Below are 23,196 nucleotides of genomic sequence, written 5' to 3' on the forward strand. Positions count from 1 at the left end.
CAGGCATGGGTGTCCTCTTTCCCCTATATTATTTGCATTATATTGATAAACACTGGCAAAGAAAATAAGGGACTCAGAAGTTCAAGGATATAATTGGTATGGAAGTCAAAAAAAGCTATTTGCAGATATTACTTTATACCTGACAAAACCAGAAAGAGACATTACAGTGTTGTGGAACATTTTGAGAGATTTTCATATTTTTTTTGATATACAAAATTAGTGAAGCTAAAACAAAGGCAATAGCGGCACATTATGTACCCACATATAAATTGGTTCAACAATATCCATATTTACGGGGACATGATAAAATGAGAAGTTATGTACCTACCATAACGTTCCATGTTAGTTATCTTCTTCTCGCCTTCTTTCTTGCTGGATGGGTTCGGAGCCGATCCTCAGCTCCGACTCGGCCTATACTAAAGCTTGAGAGCTATTTTTACCAGCTCGAGGCTACCCTATATCCCACGATGCTAGGCGCTAACTACCCAGATCTCGTTTGATAGCTGAAACAATAGCAGTTCTGATCTCCAAGATAAGGAGAAGAGAAAACCTTACAGGTATAGTCACCTAGACCTACAGCTACCAGTAAAGATAGCCAAGGGGGCTTGTACTGAGGCAGAAGGAAGATCCCCAAGGATCCTTAGGTCTGTCCAGGCTAGGGGAATGGGGGGTGGGACGCAAGAAAGAAGGCGAGAAGAAGACAACTAACATGGAACGTTATGGTAGGTACATAACTTCTCAATGTTAAGTTGTTAATCTTGCCTTCATTCTTTCTGGATGGGACCGCGTCCCTAGCACCTTCACCCTGGGTGGCTCATCGGAACAGACTCTTGAGAACGGTGGAACCAAAATTAACCCGGCTTCGGGAGGCCATGTCTAATTTGTAATGAGAGATAAAGGTATGAGGGGAAGCCCATGTAGCTGCCACACAAATGGAATCTATTGGTAATCTAGCCTGAAAAGCTATTGACGTGGCTAATGCTCTAGTTGAATGAGCTCTGGGCCTAGACGGTAGTTTTTGACGTCTAAGCTCATAGATGAAAGTAATCACAGAGGCCAGCCATCTAGAAAGGGTTACTTTGGAAACTGGAAGGCCTTTCTTCCCTGCCGCATAAGATAGGAAGAGCTGCTCAGATTTCCTAGCTTGGTTGGTTCTATCCAGATAGTAACGGAGCTGACGATGAACGTCCAGAAAATGCAGCTTTTGTTCCGCTCTGTTGGAGTAGTTGGGGAAGAAAACTGGGAGATCGATAGTCTGGTTTAGGTTCGCCTCAGAAGAAACCTTGGGTAAAAAGGACGGGTTAGTCCTGAGAGACACTCTGTCTTTATGGAAAACTATATAAGGTGGACGAATGCAAAGGGCATGAAGTTCTGATGCTCTTTTCGCAGATGTTATGGTGACTAGAAAAAGAGTCTTCCAAGAGAGCAACTTCAAGGAGCAGGACGCCGCAGGTTCAAAGGGGGGAAGAATCAAGGAAGTTAGAACCAAATTTAAGTCCCACTGTGGTGGGGGGTCTCTGATTGGGGGCTTAAGCAAAAAGATACCTTTAAGAAAGGTTTTACAAAGCTTATGGGACATGATACTGGAGTCCGAAAAGCCTACATGAAAGTTCAAAATAGCCGCTAACTGTACTCTGATGGTGGAGGAAGAAGACCCTGAGTGAAACAGTTCGGCTAGGAAGTCTAGGACTGATTGGATAGGGGCAGTAAAAGGATCCATATTTCTAGCTCCTGCCCAGAAGGAAAAATGCTTCCACTTACTGGCATAAATCCTTTTGGTAGATGACTTTAGGGAAGCTATAAGGATGTCACGCACAGAATGGGAAATAAGGGGAAGCCTGGCTAGGGTTGGAAATGGAGCAACCAAGCTGTGAGGTTGAGAGACTGGAGGGATTGGTGCAGCTGTCCTGACTGATGGGTCAAGAGGTCTGGCACTGGGTCCAGATGCCAGGGCTGCCCCAAGAGGTAATGATGTAGAAACAGAAACCATATCTGTCTAGGCCAGTAAGGAGCAATGAGGATCATCGTGGCTCTCAAGGCGGTAGCTATCTGAACTAACTGAGTGATTAATGGAAAGTGGGGAAAGGCATACAGAAGTCTCCGGGGCCAATCGTGGACTAGAGCGTCTCTGGGGGGGGTGGCCGGGAAGAGGGAAGAGAGTGAAAAAGTCATGGCACTTGCTGTTTTGATGTGTTGCAAAAAGACTGCAGCAAGGTCGACCCCATTTCTGAAAAATTTCTTCCACTACAGATTGCTTGAGAGACCACTCGTGTGGCATGAGAATGGCTCTGCTCAACCTGTCCGCTATGATTTTGGACTTCCCGGGGATATGTGTTGCTATCAGAAACCACTGAGAGGAGATCACCCACTGCCAAAGTCTGAGTGCCTCTTGACATAAGGGATAGGACTTGGTTCCGCCCTGCTTGTTGATGTACCACACTACGGACATATTGTCCGTCTGAACTGCAATAGTCCCGATGGGAAGAGAGTCCTGAAGGGCTTGCAACGCTAAAAGTACTGCTCTCATCTCCAAGACATTTATGTGCAAGTGGCATTCGAAAGGTTGCCATGTGCCCTGGACCATCCTGCCCTGAAAATGCCGTCCCCACCCGACCAGGGAGGCGTCCGTTGTCACTGTGGCGACCGGGGGAGAAGGAACAAGTGGTCTGCCCTGAAGGACTTGAGGGGAGACCATCTACCAAGAAAGGTGTTTCTTGCAAGACAGGGTTATTAAGATGTTGTGTGACATTGGTAGCTGTTGAAAGGACCACTGGGAGAAAAGCATCCACTGAAGGATCCGCATATGAAAGCGAGCTAGGGGAAGTAGTGTAATGGCTGCCGCCATGAGACCTAATACCTTTAGGACAAACCTGGCCTGAATTCTGTTGTTCTGAAGGAGGATGTGAACATGCCTGCGAATATCTAGAACTCTTTTCTTGGTTAGTTTTGCGGAGAGTCGGACTGTGTCCTATGAAGGTAATAGACTGACAAGGTGACAAGGCAGACTTTTCGAAATTTATGGAGATACCTAGCCCTTTGCAAGTATTAATGGTGTAATCTCTGGAGAGGAGAAGCTGACGCCTGGTGATGGCAGTGAGGAGCCAGTCATCTAGATATGGAAACACCTGGAATCCTTGATGCCTCAGATGAGTCGTAACTGCTGCCATGCATTTGGTGAACACTCGGGGGGCTGTAGTGAGACCAAAGGGCAGGGCCCTGAACTGGTAGTGACTGGCTCCCAGCCGGAAGTGGAGAAACCTCCTGGAGTGCCTGTGCATCTTGATGTGGTAGTACACATCCTGAAGGTCTACTGAGCACATCCAATTGTCCTGACCCAGAAAGGGTAGAATGGACTGTAGCGTGACCATCCGGAACTTCATTCTTTTTACAGATTTGTTTAGTCTGCTGAGATCCAATATTGGCCGCCAGTCCCCTGTCTTTTTTGGTACCAAAAAGAACTTGGAGTAGATTCCGGATCCTTGTTGGTCTGCTGGGACTGGCTGGATGGCTCTTTTTGTTAGCAGTTTTGATATTTCTAGTACTGCTTGTTCCCTTAGACTGGGTGGAACGTCTGGAAGGGGCCCTTTTGGCTGAGTTGGGGTGTGGATAAAGGGAATTTTGTAACCCTCGGATATAATCGACCGTACCCATTTGTCTTGGGTGAGTGAAAGCCAGGCTTCTGGGTACAGTGATAACCTTCCCCCAACTGCCTCCGAAGGCGGACAGTCGGGCAACTTCGCAGGGATGCTGGAAGGGTTTGTCAGAGAGTGTCTTTCTGCTACCCTGATTTTGCGGACCTCCTCTGCCTCTAGGACGGCGTCTGTTATTGTTCCCCCCCTGCCTCTAGATGGGAACTGACTTCTTACGTCAGGCACGACCTCTTGTGGTTTACGGAACCACATTTTCCCACCCTTCTGACCCTTAGGATATGGTCTAGATGGGGTGGAAAAACGGACTCCCACGGCAGAGAGAGTCTTGCCTTCTTGCTCGCATCTGGTCAAAGTATCCTTCACCTGAGGTCCAAACAAAGCTGAACCGTCAAAGGGGGAGTTAGTGAAGGATGACTTGAAGGGGTCTGCAAAGTTACAAAGCCGCATCCAGGCGTAACGCCGTAAGGCCACGCCTGTGCCTGCAGCCCTACTCGCCCCATCGGCCACGTAGGAAATAAGTCACATGGAGGAGTTGACAATCGAATTCAGGGTTGCCAGCTGGGAGTTGATTTTGTCTTGAGACCTCGCAGCTGTTGGATCCTGTAGGGCCTCACCCATTTTTTTGAGCATGTGTCTCTGAAGGTGGGTGAAATGGCACAGGTAATTCAGTGACCGCATGACAAATGTCGCTGAAGAAAACATCCGCTTGCCGTACCTATCCATAGCCCTAGACTCCTTATTAGGAGGATGGACAGATACTGAAGGATCAGCCAGTTCCTTCTTAGTGGCTGCAGCTACCACCATGGCATCAACCGGGACATCCTTGGCTAAAAACTGTTTGTCCAAAGGGGCTGTTATGAATTTTGAAGGCCTCCATGGGGTAGGTTCTATCGTATCAGGGGACATCCACGCCTTCCGCGCCACCACTTCCATGAGGGGGTCAAAGGGCGGAGACACCCAGGAGGTGGAAGGGCGAGAGCAAAATGCCTCTAGGTAAACCGACTCGTCCTCGAAAGGATTGAGGGTAGACCAGTTCCCCCTTTGCTTAGGGATCTCAAGGATGTCCGAAAAGAAGACATCCTCAGGGGGGGACCATGGGGACCCTTCCGACTCATCCAAGTTGGTATCAGATGTGATGGACTCGGGGGAGTCCACATGCTTTCTCTTACATTTCCTCTTCCAAGGGGGTTCCCCTGACGGATCAGGGGAAACCTCAGAAGAGGAGGATATTCCCAATGGGGAAACCTGAGGCGTTGGATCTCTACGGTCAGGAATGAGAGGGTGGGTAGAGACCGCAGTAGGCACTACAGAGAGAGGAGCTGAGGGAGCCGACCATGGAGCAGGCACAGGGGCCAGCACACTTCTCATGACTTCAAAGGCGCCCCTATCAGGCACGGTAGACGGTACCCACTCCGAAGAGATAAAGACCCCTCCCGGCACTGAGAGGGACGGCTCCGAAGCCGATGTCGGGGCCGAACTCACCAGCGCCGAAGCTCCAAGAGGGAGAACGGGGTCGGACAAGGGTCTGATGCCACTCTCCCCATCCATACGCCTGGATCCCTCCAAGGATGGGACCATGGAAGAGACCGGAGCTGACGACGGAGCCAAAAGGTGAGGTATCGGCTCCAACGTGTCGTCGGCCATGGCTCCCACAAGCTCCGGCTCCGAACTCAAGGGAAGAGTCAGAGGAGGAATCAAAGATGGAGTGGGAATAGCCACTGTCTGTTGAGAAGGGCTATGAAGCATCTGGGCTAGTGCCTGAGACTTATGAAGTCTACTAACTACCTTCTCGAGGTCATGGTCCGAGAGCCTGGAAGACCTAGAGGAATGGGATCGATGGCTCCGCTCTGAGAGTAAGGGAGACCTCAGAGCCGAATGAACAAATTCCAAGGACAGAGACCTGGACCGTTTACGGCTGGCAGATGGCACTGACAAAACTATCAGCGCGACTGAGTCTTAGAAACATCGGCTCTGGCTCGAGCCGATGTAGAAGACTGCGTCTGAGAAACATCGGCTCCAGCCGGTGCCGATGAAGAAGACTGTGTCTTAGAAACATTGGCTCCAGCTGAAGCTGATATAGAAGCAGTTAGAGCACCACCAGTTGAAGGTTCTGAACATGGAGCCGATGGCTTGGAAGGCTTTGAAGGCTTCCCCGACGATGACTTAGCCGGGGAACCTTCAGGCTTTAATAAGCCTCTCAAAATTAACTTATTTCTGCATTTCTGCAGGACTCTCGGACTGAACATATGACAGACAGAACAAGAGTCCTGCAGGTGCAGAGGGCCCAGGCAATAAACACAAGAAGTGTGACCATCTGTCAGCGACATTTTCTGACAGCACGAGTCACACTTCTTGAAGCCTGAGACCCCGGTGTCTTTAGACATCCTAATAAAGGACAATAACAAAAATACACACACACACACACACACACACACACACACACACACACACACACACACACACAGACACCCCTTAACACAAAACTAAGTCAGTCACACAGACAACAATTTCACTGACAATTTAAAGAAAGAGGGAATGGGCACAAAGGCCTAACCTTTCAACCAAACAAGGGGTTAGGATTTTAAGGGATTTAAGGGACCGGAAGGAAGTTAAGCTAAGAAGGAAAGCTAATGGGATGGGTACTAACAGTAACTATCTAAAACTAACTAAATTAGAGATATTTTAATAAAATATTAAATCCAACCTGCAGAGCCGGTAAGAAATGCACCTCGTAGCTGAAGCGGCAAACGAGATCTGGATAGTTAGCGCCTAGCATTGTGGGATACAGGGTAGCCTCGAGACGGTAAAAATAGCTCTCAAGCTTTAGTATAGGCCGAGTCAGAGCCGAGGATTGGCTCCGAACCCATCCAGCAAGAATGAAGGCGAGATTGACAACTTAACATTGAAGTGTTTTGGAGTATGGATTAAAATGATTCTGGTGTGGCAGCTAAATATATGTGGGAAGAGGCTAAACAAAAGACAATACAAAAACTGAGAAAATGAAAGCTTTGCTATATGGATATGGATAGTAAGATACAAGCAGTTAAAATGTTTTTAATCCCTTTAATCTTATATAATGGTCAGGCATATTTTTATCAACCACAGGAGAAGGGAGATGTTGTGGATAGCAATTAATAAAAAGCTGAATGACTATCTGGGAGGGAAAGACAGCAAGAGTGATGTGGGATAAGCCAATTCTTCCAGTAAAATAGGGCAGTTTGGAATTACCCGATTTGAAGGGGTATTTCAGAGCTGCACAGTTAAGAGTCCTACACATTTCACCAGCAGAAAACTATAGTTCAAAGTGGAAAGGGATGATGATGAAACTGGGGGAAGCTCAAGAAACAAGGAGAGACTGAGATTTTGGATGCAGGCCTTTTAGGAGGATAACAATATTCATACCGATTATTATATCCATAAAGTAGCAGAAAGTATCCTAAGAACTAAGCCAATACAGGAATGGGGAAAGGAGATTCTGCCAATAGGGATGACAGCAATTACGGATACAGACAATAGGCAAAAGGGGGCTGGAATTTAATGGAGAAAACTGGCAAAGGAGCCAAGATATTGGGAGCAAATAACTAGATAGGGAAAGACGATAGAATGAGAATAATTTATTTGGACTGAAGGTTAGAGATTGCCTTCCCTAGCAAGGATTGAGTATAGGCAAAGAGAAAAAAATAGGAGGAGGTCCTAAATGAAAGACCAGCACTGGTAGAGTTTCAATAGAATCTAGAACAGAAGCTGCCATTAAAAAGGGATAATTAGAAGAGCATATAAAATATTACATGATAACTATAAGAAGCAATCACAGGAAAGGATTGGAAGGAGATACTGGATAAGCAATTCACAAAGAAACAATAGGAGGACATATGTATGTCTCACAAATATGCAACAAAATTTAGAAGATATAGGATTTTTGCTAGGAAATGTTTGCATAGATATGTTTATACCCAAAGTAGACTCCAGAGAATTTTTCTTCAGGTAGACAGCAAATGTTGGAGTTGTGACGGGAAGAAAGATGTAACTGGGAACATATTTTCTGGGAGTGCGATGAGTTGGCAGACTTTAAAGATTCCCTGCAGGATGCACTGTCAGAGATGTTGGTGAGCTGATTGGTGTGATGAGGGAGATTATTTTTGTACTTCTTTTATGAGGTATGATAAAGAATGGGAATTGCCTAGACATGGTAAGGCCTTGCTGTGTCTAATTATGGTGGCTGCCAAAAAAGCAATTACTAGAAAATGGAAATAGAAATCTAAACCAACTATACTAGAAGTAGTGAATACAGTAACAGAGATAAAACTGGAAATGAGATCTTTAGAAAAGGGTAGGAGCAAACTACATAGGAAAAATTGGAATTGTGGGAACAATACATACAGGGGTGGAATGAGGTTTAAAAGAAGGCAGGATTTAAATGAGCTATGTAATGTTTGACTGAAAATGATTGGGTAGATTATAAAAGATGCATACTCTAATAGGCAATCAAAACAAACCACATCAACACAATCTTATGTCATAAGTGATGGTCTAATAAAGCTGTTTCTTGTTTAAAAAAAGGAGGAATTGAATAATCTATGTAATGTTAGATTATATGATACATAGCAATATATGTAAAGTGTAACATTTGTGAAAATGAACTTGTTAATACAGGATGATAAGTTTTATATAAATGTAAGTTTGACTGTGTCACAAGTGATAATTCCATAATGGTTTAAAAACAATCCTATCACCCAAAGTGTCAACTGAAGACTAAACATGTGAGAGTGAAAGAGAGACCCCTTGTCTTGTGTGAGGTAACTTGTGATGAATGCCCTTGACCAGGTGAAAGAGAAGGGGGAACTAGTACTCCCTGTTTCAAAAAGGAGCTAGCAGTATGATTCTTGGCAGTCCTTCCTGATTTTGTGCAGGACTCCTGGGAAGTACAGGAAGCAGATGGTAAGCATATAAGGACATTCCATTCCAAGAAAAGGACATGGTACCCACCTTACAAGTCAGATGACTTGGGACTCTGGAATAGAAGCAAAGAAGTTGCCTGTTCAGAGGGGAGGCAAGAAAATTCACTTGAGATATACCTCACAGATGTACTATGTCCTGAAATCTCTCTCTGTGAAGCATGCATTCTTGAGGTTGTGCCCTGGATCTGCTCAGGCAGTCTGCCACAAATGTGCATTCTGAAGAGATGTAAACCATCTGAAGGGTTATCTGATGGCAGTCAGACAAATCCCAAGCCTGTAGCGCTAGTCTGTCAAGAAGATAAAATGTAGTGCCCCCTCTGTTGATGTACCACATAACTGTGGTGCTATCTGTAAAGACCTTTAAAGGGCCTGCAGTCCAAATAGAATGGAAATCCTGAACAGCAAGGATGAGTGCCCTCAGTTTTTTTATGTTGATGTGTTCTGACCTCTGATGAAGGGACCATACACCCTGAACCCTCAGAACGTTGTAAGAAGCTCCCCACCCCAGATTGGAAGAGTCTGTGCACAGCTCTTGAATAGGGGTAGGAATCTGAAAAGGCAGTCCTGGATTGAGGGAGATCTGCTGACTCAACCACTGAAACTCGAGTCTGAGTTAAGGAGGTAAGGGAACTGGAAACTCCAGAGGGTGGCAATGCTAGAGTCAAACTGTCTTTAGGTACCATTGAAGTTTCATTGTATGAAGCTTGGCAAAGGGGAGCATGAAAATAGTAGATGCCATGAGCCCCACAACTCTGAGAAATTCCCTTGCAAGACTGACAGAGAGAAGAAGCAGAGACTAGAAGTAGGCAGTCAAAAATTGAGCCTTGGGAGAAGGAAGAGAAGCCAACACTAGAATGGTTTTAATTCTGCAACCTAGAAAAATATGGTCTCAAGAAAGAGTCAGGCATGACTTCTTGAAACTGATGGTGAATCCCAGACTGCACTGCAGAAACATGGCACAGCACAAACCCCAAAAAAGACTGGATTGAGAGAGAGTCTGAAGAAGTAGTTCATCCAGATATGGAAATATCTGGATTTCCGGAAGCTTGCAAACGGTTATGCGAGGGGCGGCCATTTGGTGAACACTCTTGGGACAATGGAAAGACCCAAGGACAAAGCAGAAAACTGAAAATGAGAGGAAGAAACAGAGAAATGTAAAAGCTTCCTGATTAGAGTGTCAATTGGAATATGAAGATAGGTACCCCTTAAGTCTAGAAAGACCCAAAAAGCATGTGGAAGGAAGAGGGGAAACACAGTCTGGTGGGAAAGCATCCAAAAGGAAAGAAGGAATCTTTAGATACATATTTAGAAAGGATATCCAGTATCTGTCTCCAAGATCCCTCTTTTCTGGAAACCAGAAGCATTCTGGAGTAAAATCTTCATACTCTTTGGGATTATGGAATGGGTGAATGATGCCCCGATCCAGGAAAGTCTATAGAACCCCAGGAAAAATGAGGAATTTGGTCTGGAGGAGGTTGAGGAAATCCTGAGAAGGGGGGAAAGGGATTTCCATGCCATAAAATAACTGTGACAGATAATGAACAGAACCCAGAAGTCTGAAGAAACTTGGCCAAGGGGAAGATGAGAAAATACCTGAGATGGATTTGTTCTGAAAAGGAGGCTTCTGAGATTCAGAAGTCTGGGTGGGTTTATCAGAGAAAATAAACTTAGGAACCCCTCTTCCTCTTGGAAGGCTATCAAGGCTGCCTACACACAAAGGCTGAATTAGACGGATAGTTTATCTGAAAATTTGGATATAGGAAAATTTGTTTAAGATCCTGCATAATTTTCCTTTGTCCTTACAGTCTTAAACAGGGCAGCAACAGGTGTACCACAGATATTTTGATTGCCCAAAGGAGCATCTAGAAACTTGGCCTTAATATCAAGTAAAGCTTAGATGCAAAGCCAAGAGTAACTCCTAACTGAAATAGATGCAGCAGCTCTAGATGATTCATCAGCTGCATCATAGCTACATTTGCTGGAGTGACTGGCAACCTCAGAAGTGAACTCAATAAGGAGAGGGCAACTGTCTTACCTTCAGAGTCAAGAAGGTCAGACAATCCACCCCTAAGCTGGGAAAAAAGGGCCAAAAATTACCTAGTCATATGGGTTTGATAATTAATTACCCTGAAGGCCAGAGTGTCACTTCTCCCATTAGCTTTTCTATAGCCTGACTGTCTTTAAGAGAAGGAAGAAGTTTGGAAGAGGGCAAGAACCTGGATGGCTTGTCAGCAGAGAGACTACTACAGGGTCTGAAGGAGGCATCTATACAGGTACTTAAAGGCTTCAGGCATCTTATAAAATGGTTAGGCTTCTTAGGACCCAGAGGTTGGGAATCAGGAGCCAAAGAGGCAGCTGCAAATGTATTCAACAAAGCATTCAACACAGGAGGAAATAGCAGAAAGGTTAGGAGATGCCATCTGCAACAGCTCATAATACCTCTTTTGAATTTCAGGAGCTTGTGAGCAATCCCACTTAAAATTCTCCATCATTCAAACTACTGTGTCCCCAAAGGACAACAACTGAAAGGGAGAGTCAGGACTCAAGGAATTCTCTTCCTCAAACCCATTGCTCAAAAGAGAGGTAATTTGTGAGGAATAGGCCAATAATTCAACTCCTGAATCCACCTCCTCCTCTGAAGGACCAGACTCCCTAGTCCTTTTGGCTGCAGTACAGTACCAAGGCGAAGCAGGAACAGATACCCTGAGGTGGTCTTAAGGCCATCAGGGCACTGAACATGCCCTGGGTAAAATATTGCCATTCCCTCCAAGGATCCTTAGCAAGGGGAGGAAAGTGGTTAGTTTTTTGCTTTTTCTTTAGTGGGGCTTCAGCGCTGACCAAGCTAGGAGGCCCTGAGTCATGTCTAGACTCAATAAGAGTAGCAGGGACCTCTTCCTTAAAGCAGAATTTGGGGAATCCCCCTAGACCCTTTGGAAAAGATCAGCTGTGGTTCCCTCTCAACATTTTGCGGCAGACATCTGCATTGCCTCAGGGGACGCAGGAGAAGCTGGGTTTCATGCCAACCTGTGCACAGCTCTTGAGTAGGGATAGGAGTCTGAGAAGGCAGTCCTGGACTGCAGGAGATCTGCCGAATCAACCACTGAAACTCGAGGTTGAGACAAGGAGGTAAGGGAACAGCAGAGGAAACTGGTATTGGTGCAAGATGGTCTTTGGGGTCTTCATCACCTCGTGAGAGATGTCTGGCTGAGGCTGGACAGCAACAGAGTCAGACCGAGACTTTTAGGTCATTTCAAGTGACAGCTGTACCTTGGGGTGGGTGGATTTGGTCATGGTACCCTGGGTCAAAAGCTTGAGACACTGGTTCTCAAGATAAATGGATAAAAAAAGAGGACAGATGGCTGTGAAGTTTCTGGGAGCAAAAGCCTAACAAATGGTACTCTGGGTATGATCACGCAAAGCAAACACTTCTCATAACTGTCTTTAATGGGAATCTGCCTCCCACGCTGACATTTTCCCTTCCTGCATGAAATGAACCTTAAGTATACAAATAAGGGGAGAAAAAGAAGAAATCCCAACAAGGCATTTATCTGTAAATGGTTTGGTAGAAACTAGCTCAGTGAAAGGCATTCAGACAGACATTCAACTGCAGCATTTGGACTGGCAGCAAAGATGTTCTGAGTATGAAGCGTACATCACCTTTATGCCCTATACCTGCAGAGGCAGCATATGTCTGATGTACAACACTAAGGGACATAAAGGCTTTGGTATACTGGCCAGACATTGGGCTATCCTTGGCAGGAGAACCTATATGAATAAATGTATGCCAGTCTAACCCCCCTGCTTTGCCAATCACCCCTTAGTACCATAAATCTACCATTGCTTTTCCCTCTTCTGTAACTACTGGAGTCCCTCTAGCAATAACACTCTGACAAATGTCCACTCTTAAATCCTTTCTTTGCCAAACTCACATATTTATATCTATTAAAAGGTGTCTCCTGAAACATTTCTATTTGTATTCTACATTTCTTAATGTATTATTCAAAATTCTCAGTATTTTTGTCTCTAGCTGTAAAGCCATTTACATTCCATGACAATATAGACAAAGTAGCCATTATCAAACAAAGCTGTTATTCCCACTTTTTCTTTTGAAGGAATTATTTCCAACTTTTAGCTTATATGCCAAAACAAAATTTTGTATACTAGCCAGATGTCTGATCCTTGGCAGAATGCATCCCAATACAGCTAGAAATGACTGAAACAGTCATCTATTCAAACATCTACTACTGTGGTAAGTTTACTTACATTACTGTACTTTTGTCCTTTGCCTGTGATGGTGCAACCATTGAGTTGGAATATATAAATAGTTGGGGTGTGGAGAGGGCAGCTCCCCCTCCCAAAATTTTGGTTTCCTAAGATTTTTTACTCTCAATACTGATCTGTGTTTTTGTTTTACTCCCAAATGCTTTTCACATTTGGGAGTATTAGCTCATTTGTGATCACACCTGTATAAGACCATCACAAATAAGTCTAACATTTGTCAAAGGAACCCCATTTTGTGGTTTATTTTGTTTGCCTGTGTTGAGTACATTCCTAGACCTCCCAATTCACAACATGTAAATGAGTAGCTGATCACTTGCTATTCTTTACTGGGCGTTGATCATGGATTCACCACTTCTGGGCAAGCAGAAGCATAGCTGGCTCAACAAGTGCCCTGTGCCAGTACCATGAATAAGTTTCCCACCACCCCCTCAGTTCCTACAGTGAACAGCAAAGAAAATAAAAAAGTCTGCTCCTACTACTGGCACACCAACCAACAGGCCAAATACATGACACACTGCCTCCTTCCTGCCCTGCCAATCAGGTGCACCAGCCAATCAGGTTTTGTTTCTGTGTTCTGCCCCAACCCCCTTCCTTGCTACAGTTTATATTTTGCACAGAGCGCTACGACACTTAGGTATGCATTAAAGAGTGATGGGGATCAGCCAATCACTCCCCCCAACACTTTGCTCCTGCAGCAGTTGTCCCCTTCATGCCACACTAGATACACTACTGTGAGCAATTATCTTGACTGTAATGCTTACACTTCTGATTTAACAGCCTTATCTCTTTTTTCTGTCATTTTGGATTAGATATCTTGCTTCTCATGGCTATTTTGTTTCTCTTTGTACATTACGTATAGCATTCCCTCAGTTTAAAAACAGTGGCTGGGTCTCCCCAATTTTATTCTGAGAAGTTTTACTTTGTTTGTTCACTCCTGTGCAACTCTACCTTTCTTACTACTTTGAGTCACTGCTGTATTCCTCATAATTACTGCTTTCTGTATAACTAAGTCTACTGTCTCCCAGTTTTCTGAGTAAGTATCAGAGAATTCTTATTTTCTAAGAAAGGGTTGATGTCTCTGTTCAATCTTCTTGTTTGTTTTCAAAGTAACCGTCAGAGTACTGTTGCCTAAAACTGAGTAGTTATTACATCCCTAAGCTGCTCCTTTCCAGATTGTCTAAATCTCCTTGCTGTTCTATGAATACTTAGATTTTATCTCATCCTCTGGGTAATGATTTGCTTTCATTTTCTGTCTCACCCTCTAACTACTAAGATCACTATATGATTTTTTGTCAGAGAAACAGCTTGTGCTAGGACTGACTTCACTGACGTCAAATCACCAAAAAATCCATTCAGCACAACAGATGTTTTCGTCACTTTTACTTTCTGGGATACTGCATAGCTCAACTTTTGATTAAATTTTGTTCATTGAACAAATGCTTAGGTCATCAGTAGACTAAAACAAATCATCATATATTTCATACTGTACCTGGAGGGTCTGTCTTGTATTTTCTTCTCTTCTAATTGCTTCTTCATGGCTCTGGGTTGCTCCTTTCGCCTTGGAGGATTATAGTACCTGCACTGCTTCAGGATGGATTTACTGTCCTTTTTCAGAGTACGAGGAGTAAAAGGCTGATTTGTGTCCTTAAACATAGAGGGATGTTTATCAATTAGGTCACCACTATATGTTGTCTGCAGGGGATCCCGGTAGCCTCTGTGAGCAGTGGAATAATTTATATTGCTGGCTGCATAGCTATAAGCTTGGGGAGAAAATGGCCTCCTCTGAGTGGTGGAGCTATGAAGTGGGCTTGTACAAGAATGCTGGTTGCTCTGGATGTTATTTCTACTGTTGTTGCACTGCTGGATTGAAGCAGATGAAAGTCTTCCACAAACCTTACCCTTGTTCTGTGATATGGTGAAATGCTTCTCATCTACATAACTGTCTGCGAAAAATGTATCCTGCCAAAAAGTGGTGAAAAAAAAGTGTAATTATCTTACAGACAGCATCAGAGTACTGTTTAAAAAGGCATGGTCTAATTTTATAGCAGCACAGCGTTCTTCTGATTTGGCAGGAAAGGTTTTAAGAAAATAATATTCTGGCTTTATAATATGCAAAAACTGTTGATAGCTACGATTTTATATTAATACCAATCTACTTCATTTTTAAGGTTAAAAATATGACTTACTTTTAATGAAAACTAGGACTGTTAAAACATTTAAGCTTACACAGATATGCAGTCAAGCTGTGCTAGGATACTCAAAATAAATGAAAGTTATATACTTACCTTAATGATACATCTGCACAGTCATGGTTTATACTCAAACAGGATGTAGATATCAGGTACTCAGCTCAGCAAAGAAAGTTTCCTAGGCTACCCCTCTTCTCTGCTTCCCATAATGCTCTGCACTCCTCACTATTCTCCAAATGCCGGTACTGAAGAATAGCCAAAACAAGGAAAAAAGGCAAGGCACTGCCAAAGAAATAGCAATGTCCATCTCCTCCTATGTTGAGAAAGATGAACCATGACCATGCACATCTATCATTGTTGTTAAGTACATAACTTTAGTCTCTACGATGATCTGGTTCATCCTCCTCAAACCACTAAGATAGGAGTCCCCAGTTCATCTTTCTGGATAGCACTGTGAATCCCTTGAATGACACAGCCCTGAAGGAAGGATTAGACCTTAAGAACATCCAGCTTATACCACCTTACAAATTATTTAGAAAATGCCATTTCACAGCTGCAAAAACATTGCCCATAGATGCCATTTCTAAAGAATGCTCAAGATTTAGCCACTGCTTTACTAGAATGTGGTTCGAGAGGCCTTGGTAAATGTGTAGTACAGCAAAACTTATTGTACTTTGACATTCATCTCAGAGTGATCTTAGATACTTTGGTGCCCAGTCTCTTTTCAGAGTACAGGAGATAAACAATTGTAAATATTTTCTGACTGATTTTCAGTCTAAAAATCTCAATTGCCTATGCACACCCATACAATATAGCTGGTGTTCCCCTTTATTAGTAGTTTGGTGAAAAACAGGTAGATCGATGGACTGATGTATATAGCCACTATCTGAGATGTTTTTGAATGCATAAAAGATACAAAATTGGTCGGACAAAAGATCCAAAAACTAACAAATCTTATGTTCACTGTAGAAATCTCACAATACCTCAAACAGAACAAAGTAAACTGTAGGTGCTATTAGTGCCACAATTTTGACACTTATGACCATCAAAACAGAGTTGTGTTTAAAGAACTGAGCTCCCACAGGTGAAGAGAAAGAATCCTGTCTAGGGATAACAGGTTTTGCATTGTTGAGCCTATCAAACAGCTTATAATGTGGGGACTAACAAGTGTTGCATCTGAGGGTTTGCAGTGTTCTTTGCATTTCTTATGGGCTGAAAGAACTACAGAAGAAAATCTCATAGGAAAACCAGTTATTAATATTGGTACAGCAATAAGCCAACTGTCTAAATACTGCTTTGTAAAAGTATGCACAGAAGACCAAGCTACTGCTTCAGCATAGAGTCCAACCCTTTCCAAATAGCCATAGATGAACCAAAGGCCCTGGTAAATGGGTACTGACCTTGCCTGAAACAGTTTTGTTGTGGTGGGAACAAAAGGTAAAGCCCAAGACAACTATTTGGAAATAGTCTTCTTTGACACAAGTGGTCCTTTCTTCTTGCCTTCACAAGAAATGAACAAATGATCAGAAAAAAATTTGTTCTGTCAAGACAGTAGCAGAATTCTCTGTGGAAGTTTGAGGTATGAAATATCCTTTTGGTCTCATTTTTTGGGTTCTGGAAAGAAAACAGGGAGATGAATATATTGGCTTAAGGAAAACTGATACCACTCTAGGCATAAAAGAAGGTTTAGTTCTTAAAGAAACCTCATATTTGGTAGCGATAAGATGAGGCTGACCCGCTGCAACAGCCTGCAACTCAGATCGTACCTCTCAACCTGGAAACATCAAATATTTGGGCAAAGACCCGTGAAAAGTAGGTACAAACTGGCCAAAAATCTGGATGCTGATTAACATAATTTGCATACATAATTATGCAAAATGTGAATATAGCAAACCTGCTGGCTGACAGGTTCAGTGAAAACTTCAATCCACTGCCCCTGCCGCATATACCCCAAAGCATCCTTAGCACCTGTCTTCAACCTAGTATCTCCGAGGAGCAGGTCTTAAATGCCATCTCCAAGGCTAAAAACACAGCCCCCAGGCTGTTTTCTACATGGGTTAAAACAGGAACTAGCATCACCATTGAGCATGCTTTTCAACCTCATTCTAAGCATTGGCTTCATCCTAGCAGAATGGAAAATGGCTACCATCATCCCTCTGCACAGAGGGGGTGCTCATCCACAGACCCCGGAGAACTAGAGACCCATTAACCTGACTAGCCTCTTCTGCATGGCCATGGAACAAATCATAATGGACCTTATTAAAGATATAGGAAATCTCCAAATGCTCGATCCCACCCAGTTTGACATTGTCAAGGGGAGATCATGCCTGTTACACTTGGTGGACTTCTTTGAGACAGTCACCAAATCCCTAGATGAGGGCAAATCTGTGCATACAGCCTACCTAGACTTAGCCAAGGCCTCTGACACAATCCCCACTCAGGCATCATAGATAAACTCACCCAGCTGGTATCAACCCTCTTGGGCAGCGTTGCAAACTGGCTCACTGACAGAACTCATATGGTCAAAATACGGGACTCCAGCACCTCCAGAAGACCTGTAACCAGTGGTGTTCCACAGGTATCAGTTCTGGGACCCCTACTGTTCAGAATCTATTTCTCCAAAGTACATGCTAAAACTAAAGGACTGTGGCTGATAAAGTCTGCTGATAACTGCAAACTGGGAGTGATCATTGAAACCCCTAGTGATGTCAAGATCCTGCAAGAAGGTCTTATGCAGATAAATGACTGGTGCCCAAGTCATGGTCTTAATGCAAAAAAAAAAAAGCATTATCATCCACTTCAACAAGGGTGATATTCCTGCAAACTACCACATCAGTAACAATATCCTTAGCACACAGTCAGTGGTGAGAGATCTGGGCATATAGGTTGACAGCAACCTTAACTTCAATCACCCTATCTCCACAGTGGTAAGAAGGGCATTTTATATATTGCTCATCTCATAAGTAAGGGCATTGCCTCCAGAAAAAAAAAAGTTCCTTTCCAAACACCTGCAGCAATTGGAGAGACCACAAAGGTTCCTTACAAAGAAAATTCAGGGTCTTCGAGATTCGTCTTATGCAGACAAACTGAAATCATTGTCACTTTACTCTGTGTCGTACAGACTGCTCAGAGGCAACCTGTGCCTTGCATATAGAGCAATCTCTGATCCAGCTTTAATGGAAATGCTGCACATTCGCAAGTCAAATGGTACAAGGGGTCACTCGCTCAAAGGACCTTAACCTGGTATGTGACATGAACATAACTTGATGGAGAGACAGATTTGTCTCACAGATTGCCCCACCTTTGGAACAAGCTTCCTATTCATGTTAAACAAAGCCCCTCATAGGCCCTATTTAAGCACAATTTGGATGACTGGATGGGTAACCAGAAATTCACCACCAGGGTTCCACCTGTGTCTCTCTTGGACAGGGGCAATAGGTGCTGATTTTAGTGTCTGCTTGAACCAGACACCCTTGGGAACACGGGTTGAACTTGGCTAAGCTTGTAAGGGCCCTGGGGCCATTAGCCTAGTAACGTTCTTTGATCATATGATACAACCCCGTCCACTTCCTTGGAATTGTGGGATATCAGCTTTCAAATGCAAACTGAAGAACAGCCAAAATGTTAACCACAAAATATAACCAGAACAATAGTGTTTTTATTTATCCAACAAAAGACCCCAGCTGACATAAAGACAAATAACCAAACAAAATCAGCTTTCTCATATTTCTCAGTTACAACCCAATAACAAATTGTTTGTGGCCAGTACAACATGGAGTGTACTGAGTAAAACTTCCCCACAACAAACAACATGAAGACCACCTATAATGAAAAAAGGTTGGATGCAGCAGCAAAAAGCAAATGAACTACATTTTCTGTTAAAAATATTCCCTGTCTCACTTTGGAATTTAATGAAGTGCTTTTCACCTGCATCTATAGACAGACTTTTCAGATAAAATGAAATGGTAAAACACTTCCTTTATAAAATGTACCAGGTCACATGTATTGAAACAACCAATTATCCAGGTCAAATGGGAGTGTTTACAAGTGTTAAGCAACCAGTACTTCATTCCTCTGCTATTTAAAGTTACAGTGCATGAATATAACACTAACCTAAAATAAAATATCAGGTCTGTTAATAAAAAATAAAGAGTAAACAAATTAACATAAAAAATATATACAACACATACAAAAAATTCCATACTTAACGACCAAGATCATTCAAGATACAAGTGTGACTATTCTAGAATTTTCACAAGTTTAGACCAACATCTAGAAAAGTTAAAAAGTAATAAATCTAGTAAAATCCAATGAGATGTGGTGACTTACCAACAGGGTTTAGCCTATTCACCCCCCCCCCCTGCCGTCACAGAATTAGAATTTATATACCAACAGTAACCACAGCAACAATATAGAGGTTCTTAGAAGTGAGATCAACTCGACAGGCGAGGATATCATAGATGAAGAATTCGATAACACTACTGTATTAAGAAGGAGTGAACATATTCGTAACACCAACAACATAAAAACCAACAAAGTGAATAAATCAAATTTTTACAATGTGAAACACACAGGGGCGTAACGAAACAGAATCAATATCAGAGAACCAGGAACAAACAATTGAACCAAAATGAAGACGGTGATTCCAAGAAGATCCTGCCAACTGACCATTGTGACAAACTTGATTGGTGAATTTAAAATCTACAATTACTCATCTACTGATATAGATCCCATGATCTTGAACGTTTTAACTAAAGGACAAACCTTTGTCCCTTCTCAACATCTAAATGTTGCTAACACCTTAATGGACATTAAACATTTTGTTCGAAAATTAAACCTAACAACTTTGCTAGGAAAGGGAAACAGAACAGAAAGAATTTAAGGTTTCTAGCATGTATAACCCACCCTTACATCCCACACTATCATTATTTGAGAACATATGTGAACTAGATATACGTTCCTTAAACAAGAATGAAAGGGGCCAACAGAGGCACAAAAAATCTTTCTTCCATACTCCTACAAATGACAACATCAGTAAGGAAGAACAACAGGCACTGGATATGTTGAGAACATCAGAAGTGAGGACCATCAGGTGGTGGATTGGTAATTTTAGATGAGGCTAATTATTTGATCCGGATGAAAACCATACTGCATAGCGAAGCTTACACTAAAGTTTCTCGTAATGAACTACATTGTAGCTTATAACCGCATCAAAGACTACCTGAATGATTTGTTCATTGAAGCTAAAATCAATTTAGACGTGTTCAATTACATGTCTATGCCTTTTCCTAAGATTCTGATGATGTTTGGAATCCTGAAAATCCATAAAAGCCTCACCAATCCACCAATGAGACCTTTAATCGATGCCCATAACTCCATCACGTACCCTTGTGCCAAAGTAGTAGATTCTATACTACAGAAGTATCTACATCACGAACAACAAATATGCAGAATCCTGGACATTCTTAGAAACAATTAACACGCTTACTTATAACACTGACCAGAACTTTATAACAACAGACGTTAAAGATGTATACACTTCTACTCCACACCAGGAAAGAATAGAATGGGTTAACTTTATGTTACGAGAGAGAGGGGCAACACCTTTGCAATTATACTTAGTTGATATTCTACTGGACATTATTCTCACTAACAACTACTTTTCATTTGATAAAGAATTCTACCTCCAAAAATCAGAGTAGCCATGGGGTCACCCTGTGGAGCTAGCCTGGCCAAGTTTGTGATGGCATATTGGGAGAGGGAGAACATCTTTAAGATTCTAGTTATTATGCAAAAAATATTTTTTTACGCTCGTTACTTTGACGATATTTTTATTCTATTCCTTGGGAACTGGACACAAGCCACTGAACTAGTCAATTACTTCAACTCGTCTTTTGACTTCTTGAAGTTCACTTTTAACTTTGATGAGACATCTATTGACTATCTAGATATTAATCTTAAAAAAGACAGGATTTTGAATAGGTATTTAGCCAAAATCATAGAAAAAAGACCTATTCTAATTCATTCTTGCATTTCTCCAGCTGCCACCCTCACCACAAAAAAAGATCACTGGTGAAGGGACAATTGGTAATAGCAACAAGAATTGTCTCATTAGATGATGATTTCACCATAGAATGCCAGTATCCGAGCAATTTATTCCTTCAAAGGGACTACCGTAGAGAGTTAATAGAGTCCCTAGTTGAAGAAGTCAAACACAAGAGATCTGTAGGCTTCTATGTTCCTTTATTAGCTGCAAAAGACATACATAATGAATTTGGTGACAATATAGTCAACCATTCACCAACTACAGCAGACGTCCAATTAATTTCATTAGACAATAAAGACGTTAAGGACTATAATACTACCTTTATTTCCACTTTTAATTTTAGCAGCATTATGGTCTCAAACATTTTACACAACAACTGGAACCTTTTACGTTCTGACATGTCTATTACGGATAAAGTGAGTACCAAACCAAAAATAAAATATAGGAGAAGTAGTAATTTGAAAAATTTATTAGAGACTAAAAAGGACAGAACACACAATTTCCCAGGGATGTCCAAATGTAACGTGTAAATACTGCAAGCACATTAACACAGGCAACAAATCTGAAGTAAGGAACAAACATTACTTTTTAAAGAAAAAATTCAGTTGTAATTCAAAACTAATAGTTTACTTAGCTAAGTGTGTAACATGTGCAGCATTCTATAAAAGAAAGACGGAGCATAGATTCCGAGATCGTATATATGAACACCTTTATGCAATTGACCATCAAAAGATTGAGAACGCCTTAGCCAAACACACTGTAGCATTTCCTGGTCACACTTTGAAGTTTACTGTTACAGATCAAACTCCAGTGGATGATAGAGGAGGACCATCGTCTTTGAAATTAAAAGAACTAGAATTATACTGGCAACTGTCATTGAATGCCTATAGCTTTCCAGACATTAATGACACATGTGCCATTACTTGTTTATTAAAATTAAAGAGTTTATGTAGGTAAGGAATTTTATGAACATATTTGAAATATTTTTATGTATGGAATTTTTGGTATGCATTGTATATATTTTTTATGTTAATTTGTTTGCGCATTATTTTTTATTAACAGACTCTGGTATTTTATTTTAGGTTAGTGTTATATTCATGCACTGTAACTTTAAATAGCAGAGGAATGTAGTACTGGTTGCTTAGCACTTTGTAAACATTCCCATTTGATCTGGATTATTGGTTGTTTCAATACATGTGACATGGTAGATTTTATAAAGGAAGTGTTTTACCATTTTATTTTATCTGAAGTCTGTCCATAGAGGCAGACGAAAAGCGCTTTATTAATTTGTGGGTTTTTTTGCTCACAGCAGTCCTCCGGTTTTGCTTTTTTATAGTTAATTTGTTTTTTTATTTTTTTGTTCTTCTGTCACTTTGGAATTTCATTACAGGACTTCACAACAGCAATAGAGTATTTACCTAAAAAAATACACTAGAGATTTCAATAAGGTCAGAGCTTCCAGTGCAGCACATATGAATTTGATTCCACAGCTTCAGTAGCTTCGAAGGTTGGCACTGTAGACACAACATAATGCAACTAAAAATATACAGCTTTATAATGAACTATGTAGGAGTTTTACTTGTAGCATAATACAGACTTAGAACACATATCTTGGGCATTAGTTTCGGCTCATCTTTTCCACAGAGGTCAAATAGACACCCCACACACAATTTCTACCATTCGGAAAAATAACCGAAGATTTCTCATAATGATCTAAACTCACCACAATAATGACTATATGTGAGGCACACAAGAAAAGAAATCCAATTACACAGATGACTGCAAACTAGGAGCCATAATCAAAACTCCTAACGATGTGGACAAACTACAAAAGGGCCTCACTGAGACAGATACCTGGTGTCAAAGCCATGACCTGAAGCTCAATGCCAAAAAATGTATTGTCATCCCCTTTGGTAAAAACTCTGTACCCATGAACTACCACATAGCTGGTAGTCTACTTAATGCCAAAAATGTGATGAGACCTTGGGACACAGGTGGACAGTAGTCTCTCCTTTGATAATCACATCGCCACAGTGGTCAGGAAATCTTTCTACGTGGCTCATCTCATCACA

The 23,196-nt window shown here is 42.1% G+C and overlaps 1 protein-coding gene across 2 annotated transcripts in view; it reads right to left on the reverse strand.

Moving 5' to 3' along the window:
* The window catches only part of SPATA7 (spermatogenesis associated 7), a 1,255,634-nt gene that overhangs the window by 552,187 nt on the left and 680,251 nt on the right, over window positions 1-23,196 (reverse strand). For both annotated transcript variants that reach the window (XM_044074096.1, XM_044074097.1), the window contains one exon: window positions 14,379-14,848. In XM_044074096.1, coding sequence (XP_043930031.1) covers window positions 14,379-14,848 — 470 coding nt within the window. The remainder of the gene's footprint in view (window positions 1-14,378; window positions 14,849-23,196) is intronic.

The sequence above is a fragment of the Protopterus annectens genome, chromosome 6.part0 (assembly GCF_019279795.1).
Source record: "Protopterus annectens isolate FY-2018-M chromosome 6.part0, PAN1.0, whole genome shotgun sequence".
Lineage (NCBI taxonomy): Eukaryota > Metazoa > Chordata > Ceratodontiformes > Protopteridae > Protopterus > Protopterus annectens.